Source organism: Orcinus orca, chromosome 3, assembly GCF_937001465.1.
Source record: "Orcinus orca chromosome 3, mOrcOrc1.1, whole genome shotgun sequence".
Taxonomy (NCBI): domain Eukaryota; kingdom Metazoa; phylum Chordata; class Mammalia; order Artiodactyla; family Delphinidae; genus Orcinus; species Orcinus orca.
In genome coordinates this window covers 158,726,281-158,748,657 of record NC_064561.1, presented here as the reverse complement: position 1 = coordinate 158,748,657, position 22,377 = coordinate 158,726,281, and the positions used below count along the sequence as shown (strand labels likewise).

At 46.2% G+C, this 22,377-nt stretch overlaps 1 protein-coding gene across 2 annotated transcripts in view; it reads right to left on the bottom strand.

The window, feature by feature from the left end:
- The window catches only part of MTMR12 (myotubularin related protein 12), a 65,390-nt gene that overhangs the window by 5,647 nt on the left and 37,366 nt on the right, over window positions 1-22,377 (bottom strand). The window contains exons 7-15 of one of the 2 annotated variants that reach the window (XM_033421310.2): window positions 22,150-22,279; window positions 16,416-16,491; window positions 9,876-9,982; window positions 9,093-9,217; window positions 7,541-7,619; window positions 6,011-6,081; window positions 3,633-3,805; window positions 1,125-1,292; window positions 113-313 (exon numbers count right to left, since the gene is read on the bottom strand). In XM_033421310.2, coding sequence (XP_033277201.1) covers window positions 113-313; window positions 1,125-1,292; window positions 3,633-3,805; window positions 6,011-6,081; window positions 7,541-7,619; window positions 9,093-9,217; window positions 9,876-9,982; window positions 16,416-16,491; window positions 22,150-22,279 — 1,130 coding nt within the window. The remainder of the gene's footprint in view (window positions 1-112; window positions 314-1,124; window positions 1,293-3,632; window positions 3,806-6,010; window positions 6,082-7,540; window positions 7,620-9,092; window positions 9,218-9,875; window positions 9,983-16,415; window positions 16,492-22,149; window positions 22,280-22,377) is intronic. The other variant, XM_004266029.4, reaches the window with a different exon arrangement.

Below are 22,377 nucleotides of genomic sequence, written 5' to 3'. Positions count from 1 at the left end.
GACAATCTGCCCGTCACGATCTCGACTGCAGACTGTGTCCGTGTATCTCTCATCCTTACAGCCGTGGGGATCTCTGCGCAGACGAAGGGGGTTAGACATGTGCACATCTTACTTTGAAATGCGTTCCTTTCCGCTGGCCTTTGTCCAGTTTTGGCTTTTCCACGTAAAGAGGGTTTTTGAGCAACGTCTGGGCTTTGGGCTCGAACTGCACAGACCAGTCCCACACGGTGAGGAGATTCAAAGGCTTGCTTTGCGCACCCTGGCCTTCCCGGCCCTGCCAAAACAAGCACAGGTCACGGCGCTTCCAGCGGGGCTGAGGAAAGCAAACACGGCGCTGGGGACGGGCCCCAGGAAGGCGCGGCCCGCCTGCCCTGAGAGCCAGCCTTCCAGTGGCTGCCCACCGCACTAACGGCTCTGCGTGGGGAGGGGCAGGACACGCTGCTCCCAGCGGGCCGCAGGCCAGCCGCGGTCTCCCAGGACGGCACCCTTGTGAGGTCACTCCTAGTTTTCCAATTCACCTTTGGGGAAACTGAGGCTCAGAAAATGGAAGTGACCGCCTGAGGTCACGAAGCTGGTGAGCAGCGAGGCTGTGTGAGTGGAGCCTGGTAAAATCCCACTGGAGGGCCAGCTCCAGCAAACCCCGAGGCCCCCAGAGGGCCGGTCAGAGCACCGATGGCGCAGACTTAAGGCCCTGGGAGCGCGGCCTCAAGGGAGACTGAAGACGTTTAAGACGGAAAGTGAAAGCCTAGCTTCCCTGCTCCGCCACAGCTCTCTTCAGAGTCACTCCAGGCATCGGGCAAGTGGAAGAGAAGGCATCTGACCTGTTCACAAAGACAACTTTTAATCTGCTTCATTCCTGGCTCTGACACTTGCTCCCGGCTCCAATATTTACCATGTGACCCGGGGCGAGTTACTCACTGTCTCAGTGCCTCAGCTCCTCGGGGATAATAATAATTCAGACCCACAGGGTGCTCGAGGATTAAATATCAATACCTGGAAAGCACTCAGAACAGGGCCCAGCATATAATCACTTACAAAATTATCATTTTTATCATCAATCTTCTTGCACCCTACCTGTGAGACACGGCTTCTTCAATACACAGGTTCCTAAGAGGGACTCTTACCATGTTTGTATCTTTCTGATGAGGCGAATTGAAGAAGAAGGTGCTAAAGATAGGTATGTACAGGCTATCTGACAAAACGGTCAGGTACGTCTCCGTGAACTCAAACGCTGGGGGATGCTGGTGCACCAGCTGCCAGACACAGTCTAAGAAGAGCAGGAACACGGGAACCTACGTGAAAACGAGATACACGTGACTGAGGGGCACCGGCGGTCCTGGGTTCGGGGCAGCCACCTCGACAGCTGGGGAATAACCTCTCCCGGGCACTATATTCTCTGGGAAACGCATTCCAGGCGATTCACATTCTCAACTCCATCCCATTCCCAGCGATAAATATGGTCAACTGAAACCACACACCCGTGGATTAACATCAGGACTTGGCAGGACCTCTCTGCGTGAAAGACATTCCTGAGATGATGTAAAAATCTCCTTGTCAATCAGCACTGACAGATGAGCACTTGCAGCTGACCCTGGTAACAGGGAACACTAGCTCTGAACCTCAACAAATGAAATGCTGTTCCCCACAGAAGAATTCCACTCTTCTCATTAGTAGCACTGTGTTACAAAGAAATACTACTCAGTTACTTCAAATACTGTGGATACTCCCTTCTCCACACCCCTGACAATGAGGGCGCAGAAGAGAAGGAGGACGGGAGAGAAGGCAGAAGCAGCAAAAATGAGTTTCTAACATTTTTCACAAATGCACTTTTTTAAGCGATGGCCTCTTTTATTAGCTTCAGAGGCAAGCCCTCTAATAGCAGAGATGAGAGTTTTCGAGGGTGCCTTGTCATCCCCAACTGCTCCTCGTCCAATCACCAGTGACCCTGTCAGGTGGACAGGACAGGCCACGTCACAGTCTCTCCCTTCCCGAGCTTGGCCAAGGTCTCACACACAGCTCCTGAGAGGTGGGAGCTGGGAAGCCAGCTTTTTTTTTTTTTTGCAGTACGTGGGCCTTTCACTGCTGCGGCCTCTCCCGTTGCGGAGCACAGGCTCCGGACGCGCAGGCTCAGCGGCCATGGCTCACAGGCCCAGCCGCTCCGCGGCATGTGGGATCCTCCCGGACTGGGCACGAACCCGTGTCCCCTGCATCAGGCAGGCAGACTCTCAACCACTGCACCACCAGGGAAGCCCGGAAGCCAGCTCTTGAATCAAAGTCCAGTGCCGTGTCAATTACATCACAAAGTAGACCACCCAGTTTTCTATCAAAACTCCAGTATGTCAGCGTTGATGTGAAAAGAAAGGTCTACATGGGCAACTTTATTTCACACCTCATTTTATGTTCAAGAGCATACTTAAATAGAGCGTAAAATGTTTGGACCTCATTGTACAGTCAGGGAAATGGGCTCACAAAGTACGGGTGACTCCTCCCAGTACTGGGTAAACAGACCTGATCTGCTCTCGGGCTCTTGCCCCACTAGACACGGTGCCTGTCAGTCCCCCTTTTCTCAAGATATACAAACTATACGAGATATACAAAAGCACACTCTTCCCCACACAGTATCAGCTCTTTCTGCCCGTCATGTTATTTGAGTCCCATTAACCTTTCAAATTAGTATCTCAGAAACGCAAGGTCCCTTTCAAGACTGAAAGATGGTGATGTCCATTCAGTCCAATGGGACACGGATGAGTACAGAACAGTCCTGAAAGAAACTGCAGGCCTAGTGAGAGGGGGCTGGGTCTCCCAGGACACACCAAGCCCTTATGGGCAAGAGCCACGTCTCTGTTTCCATAGCCGCTGTGTCAAGCTGTCCAGCACCGCAGACAGACGTGCTTATTACCTGGGGTAAGAAAAACCGCCAGTCGCCCTGCTAGCATACGTTACCTCTGCAGGTGATCTAATTAAAGTTCACCTGTTTTCATTTTTCTTTCCACAGTCGTTAATAATGCAGCCAAAGGAGTTTGCACCGCTGTAACCTAGACAAGTACACCCCAACCTGGGGGGCTCATTTTCACTAACTGAACTGTAACACTAACTCTCCAGTGCTTGAATTCGGAGGCCCAGACCTGCAGCTACCATGGCGAAGGCCCTGGTACTGGATAGCATTCACATAACCCTGTGCTTTATTTTGAAAGGGTTTACTGCAAGGAAAATTTACTTTGCGTTATTATGTATTTTCTGTAGGAAACTTGTACCCTAAATGTTCATTTTTTTTTTTTGCAAAGACTAAATTAACAGAAACTGTGGGAGTCTCTCTCACTGAGTTCATTTTTATTTAAGTTTTACAAATCAGTATTACTTCCACCATGAAATATAATAGCCCCCTGGGGTACACAATTTAGAAGAGAAGACTCTGAACACACCTGTTAATAAACACCCCTCTCCCCTGGGAAGAGTTTCAATAGTGTTTCAAGCATTGAAAGGCATCTAGCAGTGCACTGACCTCAGCCTTCCTGACAAGCCCCTAAAAGGCGAGCACTTTGCAGGCAGGAGCCCTCGGTCGGAAGACAGATGAATGAAGAGACGGGGCTCTGCTTCCCCATGGCTGCCGGGTCTGTGATGGGGACACTCACCTCCTCCTTGTCACTCTGACGTAGATGGTTGCAGCGGTCCAGGAAGCAGTGTCCGCCCACGATCCACTCCTTCTGGACAAGGCTCTGGAAACCGAACCTGGTTCGACAGTGGGGGTCCATCATCACTTGCACCAGAGAGGAAACGAGGCAGCAGAGGTCGGAAGCGTTCTCCTCTGGGGTGGAGGGAGGCCCAGCAGCAGCGCGGAGAGGAAGGAGGGTACCAAGTGTTAAAGAGCTGCAGAGGGCTCGCACAGGCACAGGTAACAGCAGGGGCCTCAACACCAGCGCCTCCCACTGACCGTCAAGCTCTAATTCTCCAAAGGCCAGGGCCAGTGGGGAAAAAACGGTAATGTTTTCAGATTGAGAGACAAATAGCTTCTAGCCTGGCTGGCACTGGTTCCAGCACACACTGGCACTAAAGATGGATTGGTTACTGATGAATAAATGCAGCATGGCAAACCCACTGTCAGAATGTGGGGTCCAAATGTGCTACACGATGAGGGCACAATCATATACATCATGGCACTCGCTGGGCTCCACAGACCAAGTTCAAAACCCTTCCAGCTCGTGTGTCAGGGTCTCCATCAGTGAACTCATTGTTCCAAGGCAAAACTGCTTCTGAGCCACCTTTCCTCCACTACCTCTGCTTCGGAGAAAGGGTAGCATTCCTGGATTGCACCAAAATGCTCTGATTCTCAGCTCTACGGCTCTTTCCATTTCTGTCTGGGAGCACAGAGGGGCCCGCTTCTTTCTGCCTAGCCTAGAGGAGAAACTCTCCACAGTAAGTATAAGCCATGTGCCCACCCCTGGAGTGCACGGTACAAAACCACACGATGAAAATTCTGCTCATAACCCGGTTCACCATAAATGACTCATAGCAAATAAAAACATACATCTACATCCGTGCATTTGTCTTAGTTTTAAGGTCCTAAAAGTCAAGGTCTACATCCCTGTGGTTTCTACTTTACACAAGAAGTGCAACTCAAGGTGCTATTTTAAAATGTCCACGAGGACAATGGTGCTGGTAGCAGTGGGTTTAGAGAAACTTCAGAACGAATTCTACGTAGGGAGGTGTTTGCACTGTTAAACTCTCCTCCTGACCCCGGGGTCACGAAGCACTACAGAGCCACGCTTACACTGTGCTCCTACTTCTCCTCCAGGAAACAAGCCTAAACAATGGGAACACATGGGTTCAGAAGAAGCAGATTTTTATATTTGTCTTTCTTGTGCTATCACCTTCCAAAACAAGTTTTATTTTTTAAGAGAATCTTCCTTCTTGCGTATGAAGGGTGTTAACAGTACACATGCGAGTCCTAGGAAGAGCAGCTAGAGAATGAGACTTCAGAGGTACAACTCAGCAGTCCTTCGGGGAGTGAGGAGAGCTCAGCCTCACCCGCTAAAGATCCCCATTTCATTTTACGCAACTCTGGGATTGGTGCAGTCTGGCCCTGGGTACTTGCACCTCTCAGCCCCCCCAATCTTTATCCCTCCTTTTCACCAGTTACTCAGTACTCTGTTCTGCCGTTGTTAATTAGATCTTTTTCAATAACACCCTTAGGCCTGCTCTCTCAAACTTCTAGAAGGCAGAGGCATAGAGCTCTGTACATGGGAGGTGCTCAGTGCATGTATTAAAATTTAAGTCAGAAGGTACAGAAATCACAGGTGGACACATTTCCAGTCTCATCACAGAAGCTAAATTCTAGCAGTCATGGAGAGTGTCAGAAAAATGATAAAAGTCTGAGGGGATGAAAGCATGAGACAGTCTACTTAATGTAAAGCATGGGGCTATAAGAAACTTTAAATATTCAAAACAGCAGATAATATTTTAGCTCAGATCTAACCAATTCCACCAACAATCTTTGTTGCATGAGGTTTACACTTCTTTTACACATTCTGGGTGTGTATATCCTGTCCACATGTACAGGAAGTTAAGTCCACAGAAGAAAAGGGAATCATGGTCCACACCAATCGTGGTGGCAACTGCACGAAGTTGTCAGACACAAAGATGTAAAAATAACAATTAAACCATCCATGGGTCTCTTCATACAAAAACGATCATCCAAAGATTTTAACTTTGAGTTAATATAAAACAAAACCTCAAAATATGAGGAAATGTGAGCTTTGGTAAAGATACCAAACAATTCCTTCTTGGGCTGCGAATAGGTCTGCCGAGTTCCAAGTGAAAGAATTTATTTTTAAACTATAACAATGAACTCCAAAGCAGAGCATTCCAAGGTCAGGGTAAAAAGAATGGAAGGATTTCTACACCAGCTCGCTCCTTCTACAAGACAATTCCACTTACATAAATCTCTATATACAGAAACAGAATCCCAAGTAAAGGAAAAAGGAAACCACCCTTTGTGCTTTAAATATATTACCTAAAAGAAGAACGTTCATGTTTTGCGCTTCTAGACATTCTATAATCTCTATTGCTTTTTTCAGGCAGCGTCTACATAGGAGAGAGGCAAGAAAAACAGATATTAGTTCCTGAGCTTAGTATCATGAACAATAAGAAATTTAGAGGCATCTGACATGATCTTCAGTTTTCTATCTCATTTACTATTTCATGCTGAAGATCTCCAAAAAGAAACAAATTATCATTCATGCTATTCAGATACTGCAAGACACTCATCTGCTTATTAGAAACTTAAAATTTTCAGAAGGGATTTCCAAAATGGATGTAAAAATGTTGCTACGTGATTCCTAAACTAGAAATACTTATTGCAAATTCGTATCTGAGTGTGTTGGTGAGTCCCAGTAAGACCCAGAAACGCCCACATCTGGAAGCTGTGCTGCAGGTCCATTTTGTTAACTCAAGGTCATGGGCTAAATGTGTTGGTGTGGCTGGAAAGGCCCAGTGTGCCCTGAAACCCCTTTGTCTCTCTCGACGCAGCTCCGTTTGAGACTGTTGCCGCTGCCAGCAGCTCTGCCTTCTGCACTGGTAACCCTGCAGCAGTGGCGCCTCCCTGGGCTCTTCACCGGCTTAGGGACACTCACCTCTACCCACCCCATGGAAGGAAAGGTCCTTTTATTTTATAACATTCATCACAATACTTGCAATTATATATTCAAATTAAGGACGTGCAGCAGGCTCCTCAAAACCTATTTGTTAAAAAGTTTTTGGAGGCCTGAGGCTCCTTTGCACAAACTCCCAGGCAGATGTGAGAGAGGATGCCGAGCTAGGTGGAAGGGAGGAGTCTTCTCTTCGGAGCTGTTCTCTCCCCTGCTCTTACCCTGTCATCATTCCTGTTTTGCGCCTCCCTTTGCCCTCTCCTCTACTTAAGGGCAACAGCGCTGCTGCTCAATTAGAACGCTGGGTTGCCACGTCCCCTTTTTTGTAGGCTTCCCATCCCTAGTCTATAGTCTAGGGAGCAGATCTCTGTATGGGCAGGTAGCATGTCTGTAAATTCTTATCAGATGTGCACAGAAATAATAAATAATGAATGTAAAATCCATCTGAGCCCTGAACAGAATATGTGATCTAAGAATATTTAACCGTGAAATAGAAAACAGTTTAAATTATTTGTCAGGTTGCTTTACTACTTTTTAAAAATTTCTGGCTGCCTTGGGTCTTCGTTGCTGAGCGTGGGCTTTCTCCAATTGCGAAGAGCGGGGGCTACTCTTTGTTGCGGTGTGCGGGCTTCTCACTGCAGTGGCTTCTCTTGTCGCAGAGCACGGGCTCTAGGCGCGCGGGCTTCAGTAGTTGTGGCTCGTGGGCTCTAGAGTGCAGGCTCAGGAGTTGTGGTGCATGGGCTTAGCTGCTCCGCGGCATGTGGGATCTTCTCGAACCCGTGTCCCCTGCATTTGGCAGGTGGATTCTTAACCACTGTGCCACCAGGGAAGTCCTGCTCTACTACTTTGGCTTAGAGAACTGTGTAATTCATGAGCAAAACAACGCCTTGAAATACCTGATTATGTCAAGCCAGCTGCTACTTTCCAGCAGGGAAAACCATTTTATATCTGTGTCCCAAAATTCGGTACTATTATCTGAAAAAAGGAAAAAGAGTAAAGAAGTCAGGCACTGTTTGCTGCTATGCCTCTGCTGTAAAACCTGTGCTGTTCAGAGGCGCTGCCCCAGACTAGGCTGAGAATCCAGCATTTCAAACCTTCAGCTGAAATTGTTTTTGAACTGTAAACCCCTGGAATGGTGTGGCAGTCAAAAATAGACTTTCATTGCTCAAGTAAAAAGTGCCCTACAATCTGTATACTAAGCCACAGTCCACCCTGTAACTCAACAAGGAGAGTAACGTGCTTTAGGCAGACAGAGTCGACATCCAGGCTGCTGCTCTTAGAAGAGGAAGATGCAACAGGCCACGTCCTAATGCCAAGGAGGCCTGAGGGAAGAGCTAGCTTCTGCTGGAATCCTAAACACACACGTTTACCTTGCACGCCAGACACAATCCCCCCGACCCACCTTGATACAGAAGCCCTGCATTTTACAGAAGTCTACTGCATGTCCGAGTTGCAAACTCAAATCACTGAGAAGGCAGATACCCCTGCAAAGTACTGGATGGTGAAAACAGAAGCGGAGAATCACAGTCCTGGATCAACTAGTGCAATTTCTTACTTCTCCGCCAGGTGCCTGCTTTTTATAAACCTATTTTATAACACACAGCACAGTGTGTTCTAATTAGAGGCACACACTTGTTTCCCTTGGTGTCATATTCATCTTTATCTCCAATGCCTAGCATAGTTAGTGTGTATAATGGAAATTCAACAAATGTTGACTGAATGAATGAATAAATCCTAAATCAGACCACTAGGCTAAAAAGTCAAAGTTAGGAAAAGCTACCTATAAGTGTGACGAATCTCAGAGGGTAAACACTCATTTAAGAGTGAAGAGAATCAACAGGTGACTGACTTTGATTACATCTGATTCAAGTTCTGAACTGTTCACACTGGGCAGCCTGGGCAGGGAAGTGGTGGTGGCTAGGATGGGCATATTTCATTTTCTAGTTTGCACATTTCAGATTAACTGAATGTTTTTTACACCGTAAAAAATATATATATATATATATGCTCAATCGGAAAAAAAATAAATAAAATATTTCCACTTGGTGAGGGAGGAGTCCATTTAATAAGCCACTAAGGAAAACAAACAGATGATTCACTTTACAAAACAGCCGGTGAATACAGGTACTGCACAGTTCTACAACTTTTACGGGAGAAGCTCAACGCTCACCACTGGGGAAGGAAGAGAGGAGGACGGTGGCTCTGTGTTCACCGCCCTGAGAAGGCGCAGTGGGGCAAGAGCCTGGAGCAAAATGGTGGCAGCAAGTGTACCGAGGGCAGCTGGCCCCGTGGTGACTGGCCCCTCCGCTCCGTGACACCAGCCCTCACGGCCGGGCACCTCTGTGTACAGCCATGAGGAACCCAGGGGCATGGCACCGACTTTCACCTGATCCACGCGGCATGTTTTACCCCATCTGACAGAAAGTTTTTGCTCGGCATTCTTCTCACCTATCAGAAACAGCTGTTTAAATTTAGAGTAGGCCGTCTGGATTTCCTGCAGGGATAGGAAGTTGCTTGACAGGTCTTCAGTTTTAACAATTTCATAGGGTGGCCTGTGGATGGTCTTATAAACTCTAGGTAACAAAAAGTAACAAGAGATTAGAAGAGCAGGCATGAGTTAGAAAGAGTTCGTTTTTCCTGAGCACTTCCTGGGCGCCCAGGTCTGTGTGAAGAGCTCCCACTGAATCCTCCCCAACGAGGCAACTACTGCCCGCTGCTGCTCCCAGCCAGCAGAGGTGGGGATGCAGGAACAAGGGGCAGAGCCACCCGGCCCAAGATTACGAAGTGTATCACCTGAAAGAGCCAGGATTTGAACCAAGGCAATTTAACTCCAAAGTCTACTCCTTTTCTGTTTTTAAATTCATCCAGTTTAGTTTTTTTTTAGACTTTTAATTTTGAAAATTTTCAAACATGCAGAAAAGCAGAAAAGAATAACACAGTGACGTATACCTTGACCTAGATTTGACAGCTGTCAACATTACAGAAATCATGCCACTGCCCCCTAAATGCTTCAGCGTGCATCTCTAAAAACAATGCAGCTGAGGTGCTTCATGATTATGTTACACTCCCTCCTTTCAAATTAAAGACGACCACTCTAAACTGTATTCCCAGCACGAAGTGCTTTATCAGCAGGTAAACTGAAATGGACCAACTACCAAGAACTGTTCCCTGCTTCTCGGAAGACAAAAGCTGAGCTAACTAAACGATAACAAAATGTACAACAGTACCGACCCATCCAAGAAGTTCTTTTGGATTTGTAAAACGCCATCATCCTGTTCTTTGGGCAGTGCTGACATTTTCAAAAGGGCACATCCGCTGTGGCAGGACCAACACCATATCTGCAAAGGGGAATAAAGGTTTTCCAGATGTAACGTAAACCACCTAACAGAGGACAGGTAAGCTTAGCATTTGAATTCATACAGGGAAATGTACACCTTCAATATGAAATAGCTGAATATATTCAACTTTGTTATGCCAAGGAATAAATGTGTTATACTCATAATGAAAAAGGCTGATTTAGTCTTAAAGACAACAACAACAGAAACTCAGGTCTAGGTGGTCACACTCAGACTCGCTTATAGCCTAACATTACCTTTTGACTTGGCTTTAGTGCTGGGAACCTGGATGATGATGATAAAAACAACAACATCATCATCATCATTATTATTAGGATTATTAGGATAGAAACTATCACTGGAGTGCAGCTCATTATCTCAGGATTTTACATGAATTAAGTCATTTAATTCTCACAGTCACACTCTGAGACAGGTATAAGTATTATCCCCACTAACGACAAGAAACTGAGGCTTGGAGAGACCGAATAACGTCCACAAGGTGCACAGACAGTGAGCAGTGACTTCTCAAGGCCGTGCTCCACTTGGATGGCCAAAAGGGGGCAGCTCCCACCATTAGAGAAAGTCCACACAAGAAAGCATGGGAAGTTGGTTATTCAACATACATTGGTAAGAGACTTGTACATGCAAGGCACTGAATTAGGTTGTGAGAGGATGGAAAGAGGGCTAAGGTACTTCGTCTACCTTCAAGGTGCTTATATCCTAAAAGGGGAAATAAATTTGCAAATATAATAGGAAGTAGAATGTGGCAAACCACAGGAGAAGGGAATTTCAATGAACAACAAAGGGACGGCAACAGAGAAAGAAATCATATGAATGCCCGTAAGTGACTGATTCAACTGTTTAGGCATTTTTCTGGATACAGTGGGAGTTTCATTTGTTTGCTCTGCTGTATAGGAACACAAGGAGATTAGAACTGACTTGGGGGCAAAGTAACCTGCCAGGAGAGCCTGGAATGGACAAGAGGGGAAGATTGGTTGGGGCCGGGGAGTACGGCTGTGGATTTTGTGCCCCGTATAAAGGTCTGGTTAAGGGTTCAACGGTGGCGAAAGCCCAGCACTGCTCTGCTGACCAAGCCTTCGGGCCCTGGCTCAAAGGCAGACCAGGAGGATTTCAGCTGCCCAGAGAGGCTCCCTCTTGCCAGTCATCTGCACCGTAGAGACCACATACTGGCGTGCCAGCAGCATCCTGGGCTGGAGATCAGAGATCAGCAAACCCAGGCGATATTCTGCACTACGCTTAGATAGTCAGAAAGAGGAACCGGTTTGGGGTTTCAGGGGAAGATGATGAATCAGTATTGGGTATGCTGGGTGCCTAGTGCCCACAGGACATCTGTGTGAAGATACTGAGGAGACTCCCAAGATGAGGATTATGACTTAGGAGAAGAAGGCAGGACTGCAGCTCTGGACACAGGAGCTGCCTGCCAGCTTCAGTGGAAGAGACGTGAGCCCACCCCAGAGCGAGGCCACAGGGACGCAGAACTGCTTCAGGAGCTGCCCAAAGAGCACCGACTCTGTAAGCTCCTAACGAGACGGAAGTGTTGGAACAGTGAGACAAATCAGCGGGCCCCTTGCTTCCCTCTTACCCGCTTTTCCAACGTCACGCCCAGGCACTCCTGCCCCCTGGTGGGTGCAGCTCACTCTGAGATGGGGGGGACACTCTTAGCCATGACTCGTGACACGTTCTAGGAAGTTAAGTGTTCTTAAGCCTTTTTATCTCCTCTCCTGGGGCAGAAAGAATCTGCTCTTGGTGACATTCAACCACAGCTCATTTCCTATTTGGGGCTCAACTGTCACCTCCCAGCTGAGGCACAAAGGGACAATTCCCTTACATTCGCTGTTTGAAACGGTAAATAGAAAACAAGCAAAATTCTTGGTCAGAGAGAGACTTCTCACAGGAATTTAGCAAAAGACATATGTCTTCTCCTATTGTAATATGTACAATTTCTGTCTGAGAAAGAGCCACAGGGTTCTTAGTAAGAATGACTTGACAACACACAAGAATCAGTGTGATAATCCTGTTTATTTCGTAGATCATTTTTTTTCATTATTTATTATTTGGTAGATCATTTTTTTTTGGTCTTTTTTAAATTGAAGTATAGCTCATGTACCATATAAGTTACAGGTGTACGATATAGTGAGTCACAATTTTTAAAGCTTATACTCCATTTATAGTTACTATAAAACGCTGGCTATATTACCCATGGTGTTCAATATACCCTTGCAGCTTACTTTATACCTAATAGCTTGTACATTATTTGGTACATCTTAAGGTGTCTCTCTTAATAGAGCCAAAGAGCTTTAGGGGAGCCTCTACAATTGGAGGCTAGAAAGCAGCGTAAGAAAGAAGGAAAGGAACCACTAAGGAGGTAAGAAGACCAAGACAGCATCGTGTTTCCAAAGCCAAGATAGGAATTTAAAAGGCAAAAAAGGGGGGGGGGGGTTCACCCAGAACTACAGTGACTGACGGTGTGGAGAACGGGGGCCACCCAGGCTCAGTGACTCTGAGCGTCAACAGCAGAGTGGGGGCAGGCAGAAGCCCTGCTGCAAGAGGAAAGGGGGTAGAGGCAAGCAGAGAGAATCAGTACAGTCCTGAAGTACAGGCAGTGCAGGCAAGGAGAACAAGCCCGCGCTCAACTGTTAAGGAAGGGCTTCTTCAGGTGAGGGAGACTTGAGAATGCCTTCAAGAGAGCAGAATCTCTGGAGATACATGCGGAAGGGGCAGAGCGACGGAAGACAAATCCAGGGCAGAGGAGATCAAGAGCCCGGGCAGAGGTCTGGGTCGGAGATGAAGGAGCACAGAGAGACCACAGGAGGAGGAGGGAGGTCTTGTCGCTCGCTCTCCAAGACCCCTCGGGACTAAGGGAAAGGTGGTCGATGACAGTAAGAGAGTTAAGGGTGGGATCGCCAACTTAAAGAGAATGAAAAAATGGCTACCCTGGCCCCAGGGAAGAATGACACAGGAACCAGAGGGAGTTCACTGACAGGCTGCTGAGCAGAACAGGGGCCCAAGTGAAGCAAGGTAACAGTTTTCACGTATCCCATTAAAACGCTCTGCGGTTTGGTCTGAACAATCTGTAGCAATGTTCACTAGCCCCGCAGCAAAAGCATAAATACTCAGGACTGGAGTACAGCAGAGGGTCCAGGAGGCCACAGTCTCTAGAATGGCAGCAAGGGCATGACTGAAATCACAAATGATGCAGGTCTTCCCCGAACAGGAGTTAAGTGGAGGCAGGAAAGACCAGACTAGATGAAAAGTCAGGGTGAAAAAGCAGAGATACGGAAATGTTCTCAGACTAGCGATAACGGCTGTACAACATTGTGAACATATTCACTGTCACCAGTGGTAAATTTTATGTGATGTGTATTGAGAGCTGTGCTCCCTGAGTGAATGTGTAAACTCCATTTTGTGTAATATTTTTCCACTGTCCATGCATCACAAGCTCCACTACGACTTTCAGGACACATAATTAAGGCTGATCTAATTATAAAATGAGAATGCCTTCCTACAGTTTCTATCAAAGTTCTGTTGCTGACTCCTCAGGACAGGTCTTCTCAGGACAGTTTCTACTTCTCAGCCCCAAGGCCTGGCTAGAACAGAGAGTAGTGAAATTTCATATAATGCTGGATGGAGAAGCAGCCTATTCCCAAGTGTGTAGACAATTCATCTTGGTTTCTTCCCACAGAGCATACCCCTTCTCCTAGAGTCATCTATGAAAGGTTGACGGATGAAGACCCTTATGTTTATTCTTCTAAAACATTCTCAAAATGTTGTCTACAGATCCCAAGACCCTCCCTTACAGGTGGCCTGAGAATATTACTAAGATATAATTTGTCTTTTTCACTGTGTTGACATTGGCACTGATAGTGTTACAACTGCTGGTGCCTTGGTACCAACCAAGGTATTGCTACCAACAGCACTGGTCGCCACTGTATTCTTCACTGCCACAAACTTGAAGAAAAATAATTGTTTCACTTCAGAATGTCCATAATGAAGAACTAAACATTATGAATTATATTAATCTTGATCACTACATTTAATATTTAATACTAATATTTTTTATATTCTGTGTGATGGAGTGGAAACAAAGCATGGAAGTGTTTGTCTCAGGGAAAAGCACCTATGAGACTGACTCGAGAGCTGAGCTACCTGCTGTATTCTTGTAACTGAAAGAGTGAATGACAGACAAACTACGGGTGTTCAGACTTTGGTATCTGGCAGACATTCATTCTTTAGGAAAAAAAAAAAAACAAGAATGAAGTGAGCCCATCCCCTTAAGGACAACAACTGACAATTTGTTGCCAATGATAAAAGTTGAACTTTCAAGCAAAAATTAGAATTTTGTAAAACTAGTCTCTGCCTTTTTAGCTGGACAAATTCCCAATATTTAAAGGCTTTCCTGATGAGACAGGGATGATATTAACAAACGTGATTTTTATCTAAGAACGCATGTCAATATTTGGATGACCTGGGACTTCCCTGGTGGCGCAGTGGTTAAGAATCTGCCTGCCAATGCAGGGGACACGGGTTCGAGCCCTGGTCCGGGAAGATCCCACATGCCGCGGAGCAACTAAGCCCGTGTGCCACAACTACTGAGCCTGTGCTCTAGAGCCCGTGAGCCACAACAACTGAGCCCACGTACCACAACTACTGAAGCCCACGCACCTAGAGCCCGTGCTCAGCAACAAGAGAAGCCACTGCAATGAGAAGCCTGCGCACTGTAACAAAGAGTAGCCCCCGCTCACCGCAACTAGAGAAAGCCCGTGCGCAGCAACGAAGACCCAACGCAGCCAAAAATAAAAATAAATAAATAAATTTATTTTTTAAAAAAAATTTGTATGACCTGTATAACCTAGTGAGCTAATACTTTCTAAACGACCAATGTATTATGTTTTTAAATCATGCATGTTTTAAGACCCATTCAAAGTACAAGACAGACCAATGGATTTTAATTTAGCAGTGAATGAAAAGTTCATTGACTATGCTTTCAGATTCCTTATTGCAATTAATCTTTATGAAACCACCACTTAGCAATTTTTCAGTATACTGTCAAAGAATAATATTTTCATATTCTCTGAAAAGGCTATTAAATACTCCTCCCTTTCCCAAATACACATCCGTGTGAGGCTGGATTTTCTTCATGTACTTCAACCACACCCTAATATACCACAACAGACTGAAGGAAGTGAGAAGATGTGAGAATGTAGCTGTCTTCTATTTTCAAAAATGTAAAACAGTACTATTCTATTTTTTTGTTTTGGACAATATAGTTATTTTTCACAGAAATTTTTATGTTAACATGTAATGAGTTTTTTACTAAAATAAACATTAAGCAGTTTTTCAGTTTTAATTTCTAATATGGCAAATATCAACAGATACAACCACATAAACAAAAACTCTTTGAGACCCTCAATGCTTTTTAAGAGTGTAAAGAGTCCTGAGACCAGAAAGTTTGAGAACCACTGCTCTAAATCAAAGGTGGCACACTGGTGGCACGTGAACCAACTCTGGCCCAAAGACATGTTTTTTAAACATCTGAATCAGTTGTGAACAGCTGCACACATTTAGAGATCGGGAAAACTCACATAAAAATCCACGTCTCTGATTTCTCCTGCGAAGTCTGGACATCTGGCAAGACCAGGCCCGTATTCCCACATGGCACAAACGGGCCGGCAGAGAAGAGCAGCCAGCCCTTCATCCAGGCAGAGGGTCTCTGCTTCATTGCAAGGACCACACTCATTACCCACCTGGCCTGCATACACTTCTGGGCATGTGATCCCTGCTTAGACATCTCACCTCCCATTACAGGAGTGACCTTTTTGGTGAACCAGCCATGTGCATAGCACAGCATTTGTCTGTAATTCTCATTCTGTACTCAATTCCCTGCAGGCTTGGCAACTCCCAACTGCCAATCAGAAACTGGAATAACTGCCAGGGTCTTGCTTTCTCTGATCAGTGACACACTAAATATGGCTCCCATCCCAGTCTATTCTGTGAAAACTAAGCAAGCTCTGCATGTTGTCTCTGGGAGGAAACTCGGCCATGCCCATTCAAGATTAATGGTGTGGGCCAAAAGGAACCTTAAACTCTACTACCCTTACGGGGTCGGCTCAGTCTCAAAACAATTCAGGTGTTAAATTAGGCTGGCTTTCAACACCAGACTGGCCTGTAATCCCCCAAAAGCTCTTTAAAGATGTCTCTGCTAAGAACTCCAGTGCATCTGTGAAAACTTTAGAACTCTGACCCCAGGAACCTCATTATCAAAGAGGCTCCTCTAGGGAGTCCCTACGATATTTTTAGATTGCTCTTGGACTGAGGACAAACTCTTTAATACCAAAGCCAAGGGCTTTAAGTAGGATAATCTGCCAGGATGGGCCAATGAGCAAGCCATGCATTTAGGGTTTCCAGATGCACTTACTGGTATGCCATGACCATGGAAGCGTGGCACGTCCTCCTCAGGAAGAGGGGTGGGGACGACAAAGTATGCTGGCAACCTAGAAGAAAGAGATGTCATCGGTTTTAGTGTTGGAGTTAATTCATTAAATATGAAAGCTCAACGTCAATGAACACAGGAAGTTAAGCAGAGTGTCATGACATGGACCACATTTCCCTCTTAAGAAAAACCAGTGCAGATGAACCATCTCTGTCGAAATCAATCAGGAATCTAAATCCTAGCTCTGCCTCTGATTCTGTGTAACCCTAGGTAAGTTGCCCCACCTCTCTGGGTCTGTTTCCTCATGAATAAAATCACCATGGCAATGTACTCATCAAAATCCAGACTGTAGGAAACTAACTATCAGTCAAGTGGCCTGGTTTCTTCAAATAAACTGCAAGAAAAAGCTAATAGTGTGAGCCTCTATAGATTAAGAAGTTTAAGAAACCTATCAGTTTTCAAGATATCAATCTCATCGAATCTTTTTTTTTTTGGCTGCGTTGGGTCTTCATTGCTGCACATGGGCTTTCTCTACTTGTGGCGAGCAAGGGGTACTCTTCGTTGCAGTGGGCAGGCTTCTTATTGTGGTGGCTTCTCTTGTTGTGGAGCACAGGCTCTAGGCACGCAGGCTTCAGTAGCTGCGGCACATGGGCCCTAGAGCACGCGGGCTGCAGTAGTTACAGCGCACGGGCTCAGTAGTTGTGGCTCGCGGGCTCTAGAGCACAGGCTCAGCAGTTGTGGCACACGGGCTTAGTTGCTCCACGACATGTGGGACCTTTCCAGACCAGGATTGAACTCGTGTCCCCTGCATTGGCAGGTGGATTCTTGACCACTGAGCCATCAGGGAAGTCCCTCACTGAATCTTGATTAATGATAAAACAGATAAAAGGATGAAAAATAAATTGTTTTGAGAATTTATAAAACAATGGGAAAAATCTCAACACTTGACTGGGTACTGAATGATATTAAGGAATCAAATGTTAAATGTGAAAGGTGTGATAATGCTTTTATGATTATGTTTATAAAAGGAGTCCTTCATTCTTAGAGATGTAAAACTTAAACATTTATGAATGAAATGTGATGAGCTCTAGGATTTATTTCAAAATAGTTGGGCAGGACGGGGGAGGGGGAGGGTTGGAGTAGGTAGAGGCACAGAGACTAGCCATGAGTTAGTAACTGTTGAAGCTGGATGACGGGTTAAAGGAATTCATCAAATTCTCTTTTCTTTTATACTGCTTGAAATTTTCCACTTAAAAAAAAAATCTTAAAGGTAATTAAAAGGAACAAAGCTCCCATAATATTGTGATGTAAAACCAGGTTTGGGAACAACTGGTCAAGGCTAAGATACCTCAGACCATTAAAACGTAGAAGAATTATTTGGCTTTAGAGGTTCCGAAGTGCTTGGAATATTTTCTTTCACGTCCGCTTGAGTGGGTGGGCTTACTATCCCTTCTTCAGGTGCTGTCACTGAAGCAAAAACCTCTTCACAGATCAATGACTCTCAAACTCAGGCTGCCTGTTAAAATCACACAGGAAGATTTAAAAATTCCCAGTGTCCAGGCTCCACCGCAGAACTATGAAATATCAGAGGTGTCAAAGCTCTCCAGGTGTGTAATCAGGATGACAGCTGTTGTTCTAGAAGGTCCTGCTAGTCAAAGTGTACAGCAGCATTACCGGGACACTTAGAAGGAGAGCAGCCCCGGCCTACAGGAGCAGAATCTGCACTTTCACAAGCTCCCCAGGGGACTGGGCTGCACAGTCAACCATGAGAAGCAGCGCCTTAGATGGCAACTTACAAACAGACAAGTGTTTCCCAGCTCTCACAGGAGAAGTCGCCCGTGGGCTTTGTGTAAACCAGATTCTCAGCTCCTTCCCCAGAGGCTCATTCGACAAAGCTGGGATGGGGCCACACTGCTTTAAAAAATTTCCATGACTTCCTCTACTAGTGTGGTTGAACATTTCACAAGTTAATTGTGCCTTATGAACAGTCTTTCACCAACGAGGAAAAAAATGTCAGAACCCAGTGCACTAGCGTGTGTACCATGCAGTCACTGAAGAAAGGAGGCTGCAAAGAGAGGGACAGCTCTGCACCAGTGGGGAGGTTTGTGATGTCCCCTCCTGTCCCAGTGAACTCAAGGTGGTTCTACGGAGGCTCTGCTGGGAGACTCGCGATGTCTACAAGCAACTGACCCTCCCACCTGGGACAGCACTCATTTTAGTCACCAGGAGGAGTTTTGAATACAAAGTAAACAGCCTCTCCAAATATAAGCTGACCTTATTCAAGGAAGGTTGTATGATCCTCTTAGGCACCACCTCAGTTAGGGTGAGGGAACCCCCAGAGCGACACCACCAGAGCAGCAGTGTCTTCCTGTGGCTGCATCAATTCCTAGGTTCCCCTGTGTTATACACTCCCGACAGGGCTGAGGACCTTCTTATACCTTCACAGGGAGGTGGCATGAAGAAAGCCTTTTCAGGAGAAGGCAAAGTAGACACTCAGTTTCTTATTCTTATCCGAACTGGCCAGGGTCTTCTCTTACCACTGGGGCTTTCGTTAATTTATTCACTGTTTCCAATTTATTGAGTGGGTCTTATAAGTCAGGCACTATACTTGGTACTGAGGATATAAAGATGAACCAAAACAGTGTCCTTGATTTCCCAGGACTGATGGGCTGCAGAAACAAACATTAACCAAATGGTGATACAGATAAGAATAAACTCACGATCGGAGGAGGTGCTAAGGAGAGAGGCACACAGTGCAATGAAAGCTCTCACGGGAGACCTCATCTAGTCTTGGGAAGACTCCCTAAAAGAGACACCTGGGCAGAGATCTGACCGATGAAGTGGAGGTAACTCACTAGTAAAGCTGGACGCAAAAGGAGCATCCTAGACAGAGCGCACAGGCAAGGCCCACAGGAGGGACTCAGGGTGGCTGGAGGGGTACACGCAAAGCTGGAGAGTTAGGCATGAGGCAAGCCATGAAGGGCCTGTTAGAAGTTTTATCCTCTCTACCATGAACAGCAAGGAGCCAATGAAACAGGGGAAGAATGGATGCCGCGGGCCAGAGTGGGTGGGGGAGACCATGCAGGCAGCTACCACAGTGCCAGGTAAGAAACAAAGCACAGCTTTTCCTGTATCATCCCTGTGGGGCAGAAGCGCAGGGGCGAGTGCATGGCTGGGGCAGTCCAGGGGGAGTGAGTCTGCACCGAGTGCTCTGAGCAGCAAAATCTCGCTGAGGCTCCATTCTCCCCCCGACCACTAATTAGAACCCCCTGACACCCCACTCCACCCACCTTCTCTACCTGGTATATTTCTGACGTGCTGCCACCTATGCAAATACCAATGAATTTAATCAGTATGTGGCAGGATCCTGGGAATGGGCATGCCTTCTATCAGTGTCAACATCACATTACAAAATATCACCTCCTAGGAGCAGGGCTTTCTGACCTCCTCCTGACTGAGCGCTTGTTCTCCCTTTCCAAGCTTTGTGACTATAAAGAGGGGAGGAGGGGCAGCGTGGGCATGGGGGATGTGATCCGACACCTGCCCTGCAGGCCCCTCCCCACTGTCACCCTAGTTTGTGCTGTAACGAGAGGGCTAACCTTATAAGTGTCTGAGACTGATCAAAATCAAAACTGATCTACTGGGGCTTTCCTGGTGGCGCAGTGGTTGAGAGTCCGCCTGCCGACGCAGGGGACATGGGTTCGTGTCCCGGTCCGGGAGGATCCCACATGCTGCGGAGCGGCTGGACCCGTGAGCCATGGCCACTGGGCCTGTGCGTCCAGAGCCTGTGCTCCACAACGGGAGAGGCCGCAACAGTGAGAGGGCCACGTACCGCAAAAAAAACAAAAAAAAAAACAAAAAAACCCAAAATAACTGATCTACTGAAAAGGCCCCTCAGAACCGTAAGTACAAAATGCTCTAGGAAAATACTAATTTTTTGAAACTGTCAGCAGGGTGTTGAGGATTATGTTCCAAAACAGTAAGATTCAAGTTTCAAAAAAAGGATTACACAGAGTCATCCTTTAAAAATGTAGGTGAGATCACATCACGCCTCTGCTCAAACTCCTCTGCACTGCACTATAAATTCTGAAACCCTCCCTGCCCATCAGCACCCAGCCGGCCCTCTCCTCCCTGATCACACCTCCTACTGCTCTGTCCCCTGCTCACTCCTCTCCAACCCCTGGGCTCCTCGCTGTTCCTCACACAAGCCAGACAAGATTTCACCTCAGGGCCTTTGCACCTGCTGTTCCCTCTGCCTGACCAACCCTCCTGCCAACATCTCCAGCACGCCCCAGTCCCTGGCCTGATCTATTTTTCTCCATAGCACTTATTACCTCTTAATACACTATAATTACTCACTTATTCTATCATCATTTTCTTCCTCTAGAACGAAAGCTCCATGAGGGCAGGGATTTTTAGGCTCTATCTTCAGTAGCCAGGACACTGTCAGGCACATAGGAGACCCTCAGAAATGTTTATTGAGGGACTTCCCTGGTGGTGCAGTGGTTAGGAATCTGCCTGCCAAAGCAGGGGACACGGATTCGAGCCCGGGTCCAGGAAGATCCCACCTGCCGCGGAGCAACTAAGCCTGTGCGCCACAACTGCTGAGCCTGTGCTCTGGAGCCCGTGAGCCACAACTACTGAGCCCACGTGCCACAACTACTGAGCCCACGCGCCTAGAGCCCGTGCTCCACAACAAGAGAAGCCACTGCAATGAGAAGCCCGCGCACCGTGACAAAGAGTGGTCCCCGCTCACTGCAACTAGAGGGGGCCCGTGCATAGCAACGAGGACCCAATGCGGCCAAAAATAAATAAATAAATAAATAAATTTATATTAAAAAATGTTTATTGAATGAATAAATAAAACGCTTGATAAAAGGAAAGCAAATATGATATAAATTCAGAAATGCCTCTAAAAGTTTTACATTTAGATTACAGATATAATAATGGGAAGGAAAAGACAAATTCACTTCTGAATGTTTTAAGGGATACTTTAAGGGTTTCTTAAAAAAGCACAGTATCAATGTGGAGAAAGTGGAACCCTCATAACGTTGCTGACGGGAGTGTAAAAATGGTTCAGTGGCTATGGAAAACAGTCTGACAGTTCCTCAAAAGGTTAAACGCAGAGTTACTATATGACCCACCAATTCCACCCCTAGGAATATACCCAAGAGAACTGAAAATACATGTCCATATGAAACCTTGTATACTAATGTTTGCAGCAGCATATTCATAGTAGCCAAAAAGTGAAAAGAAGCCAGTGTCCATCAACTGATGAATGGATAAATAAAATATGGTATACCCATATCATGGGATATTATTCAGCAGTAATAAAACAATGAAATCCTGATATATGCTAAACGTGGATGAGCCTTGACAACACTATGTTAAGTGAAAAAAGCCAGGCACAAAGACCACGTATTATATGGTTCCATTGATGTGAAATGCCAAGAATAGGCAAATCTATAGAGACAGAAAGTAGTTAGTGGTTGTCTAGGGCTGGGGCAGTGGGGAGCGGGGGAATGCGGAGTGACTACTAAGGGGTAAGGGGTTATTTGGGGGATGACGAAGATATTCTAAAAGTGACCGCAGTGATGGTTGCACAACCCTGTGTATGTGCTAAAAAACACTACACACTTCAAACAGGTGAATCGTATGGCATGTGAATTAAATCTCAACAAAGCTGTTCAAAAAGCAAAGCACAACACTGAGAGCTTACCTTTCACAGACTTTATAGCCTTCATTGACACTCACTGCTTTGTACTTCATGTTGCCTTTGGTCCGCTCCAGCTCCCAACACCAGTCCTGAAGTGTGTCAAACATTACGGCATGGTTCTTGGGGTCAGTAGCTAACAAAACAAATTGAGAAAGACAGTAAAATCTTGTCGGGAAGCCCTGGTATTTTAATGGTGTGAAAGTGGCTCCGTGGGCCCCAACTTCCTCCACT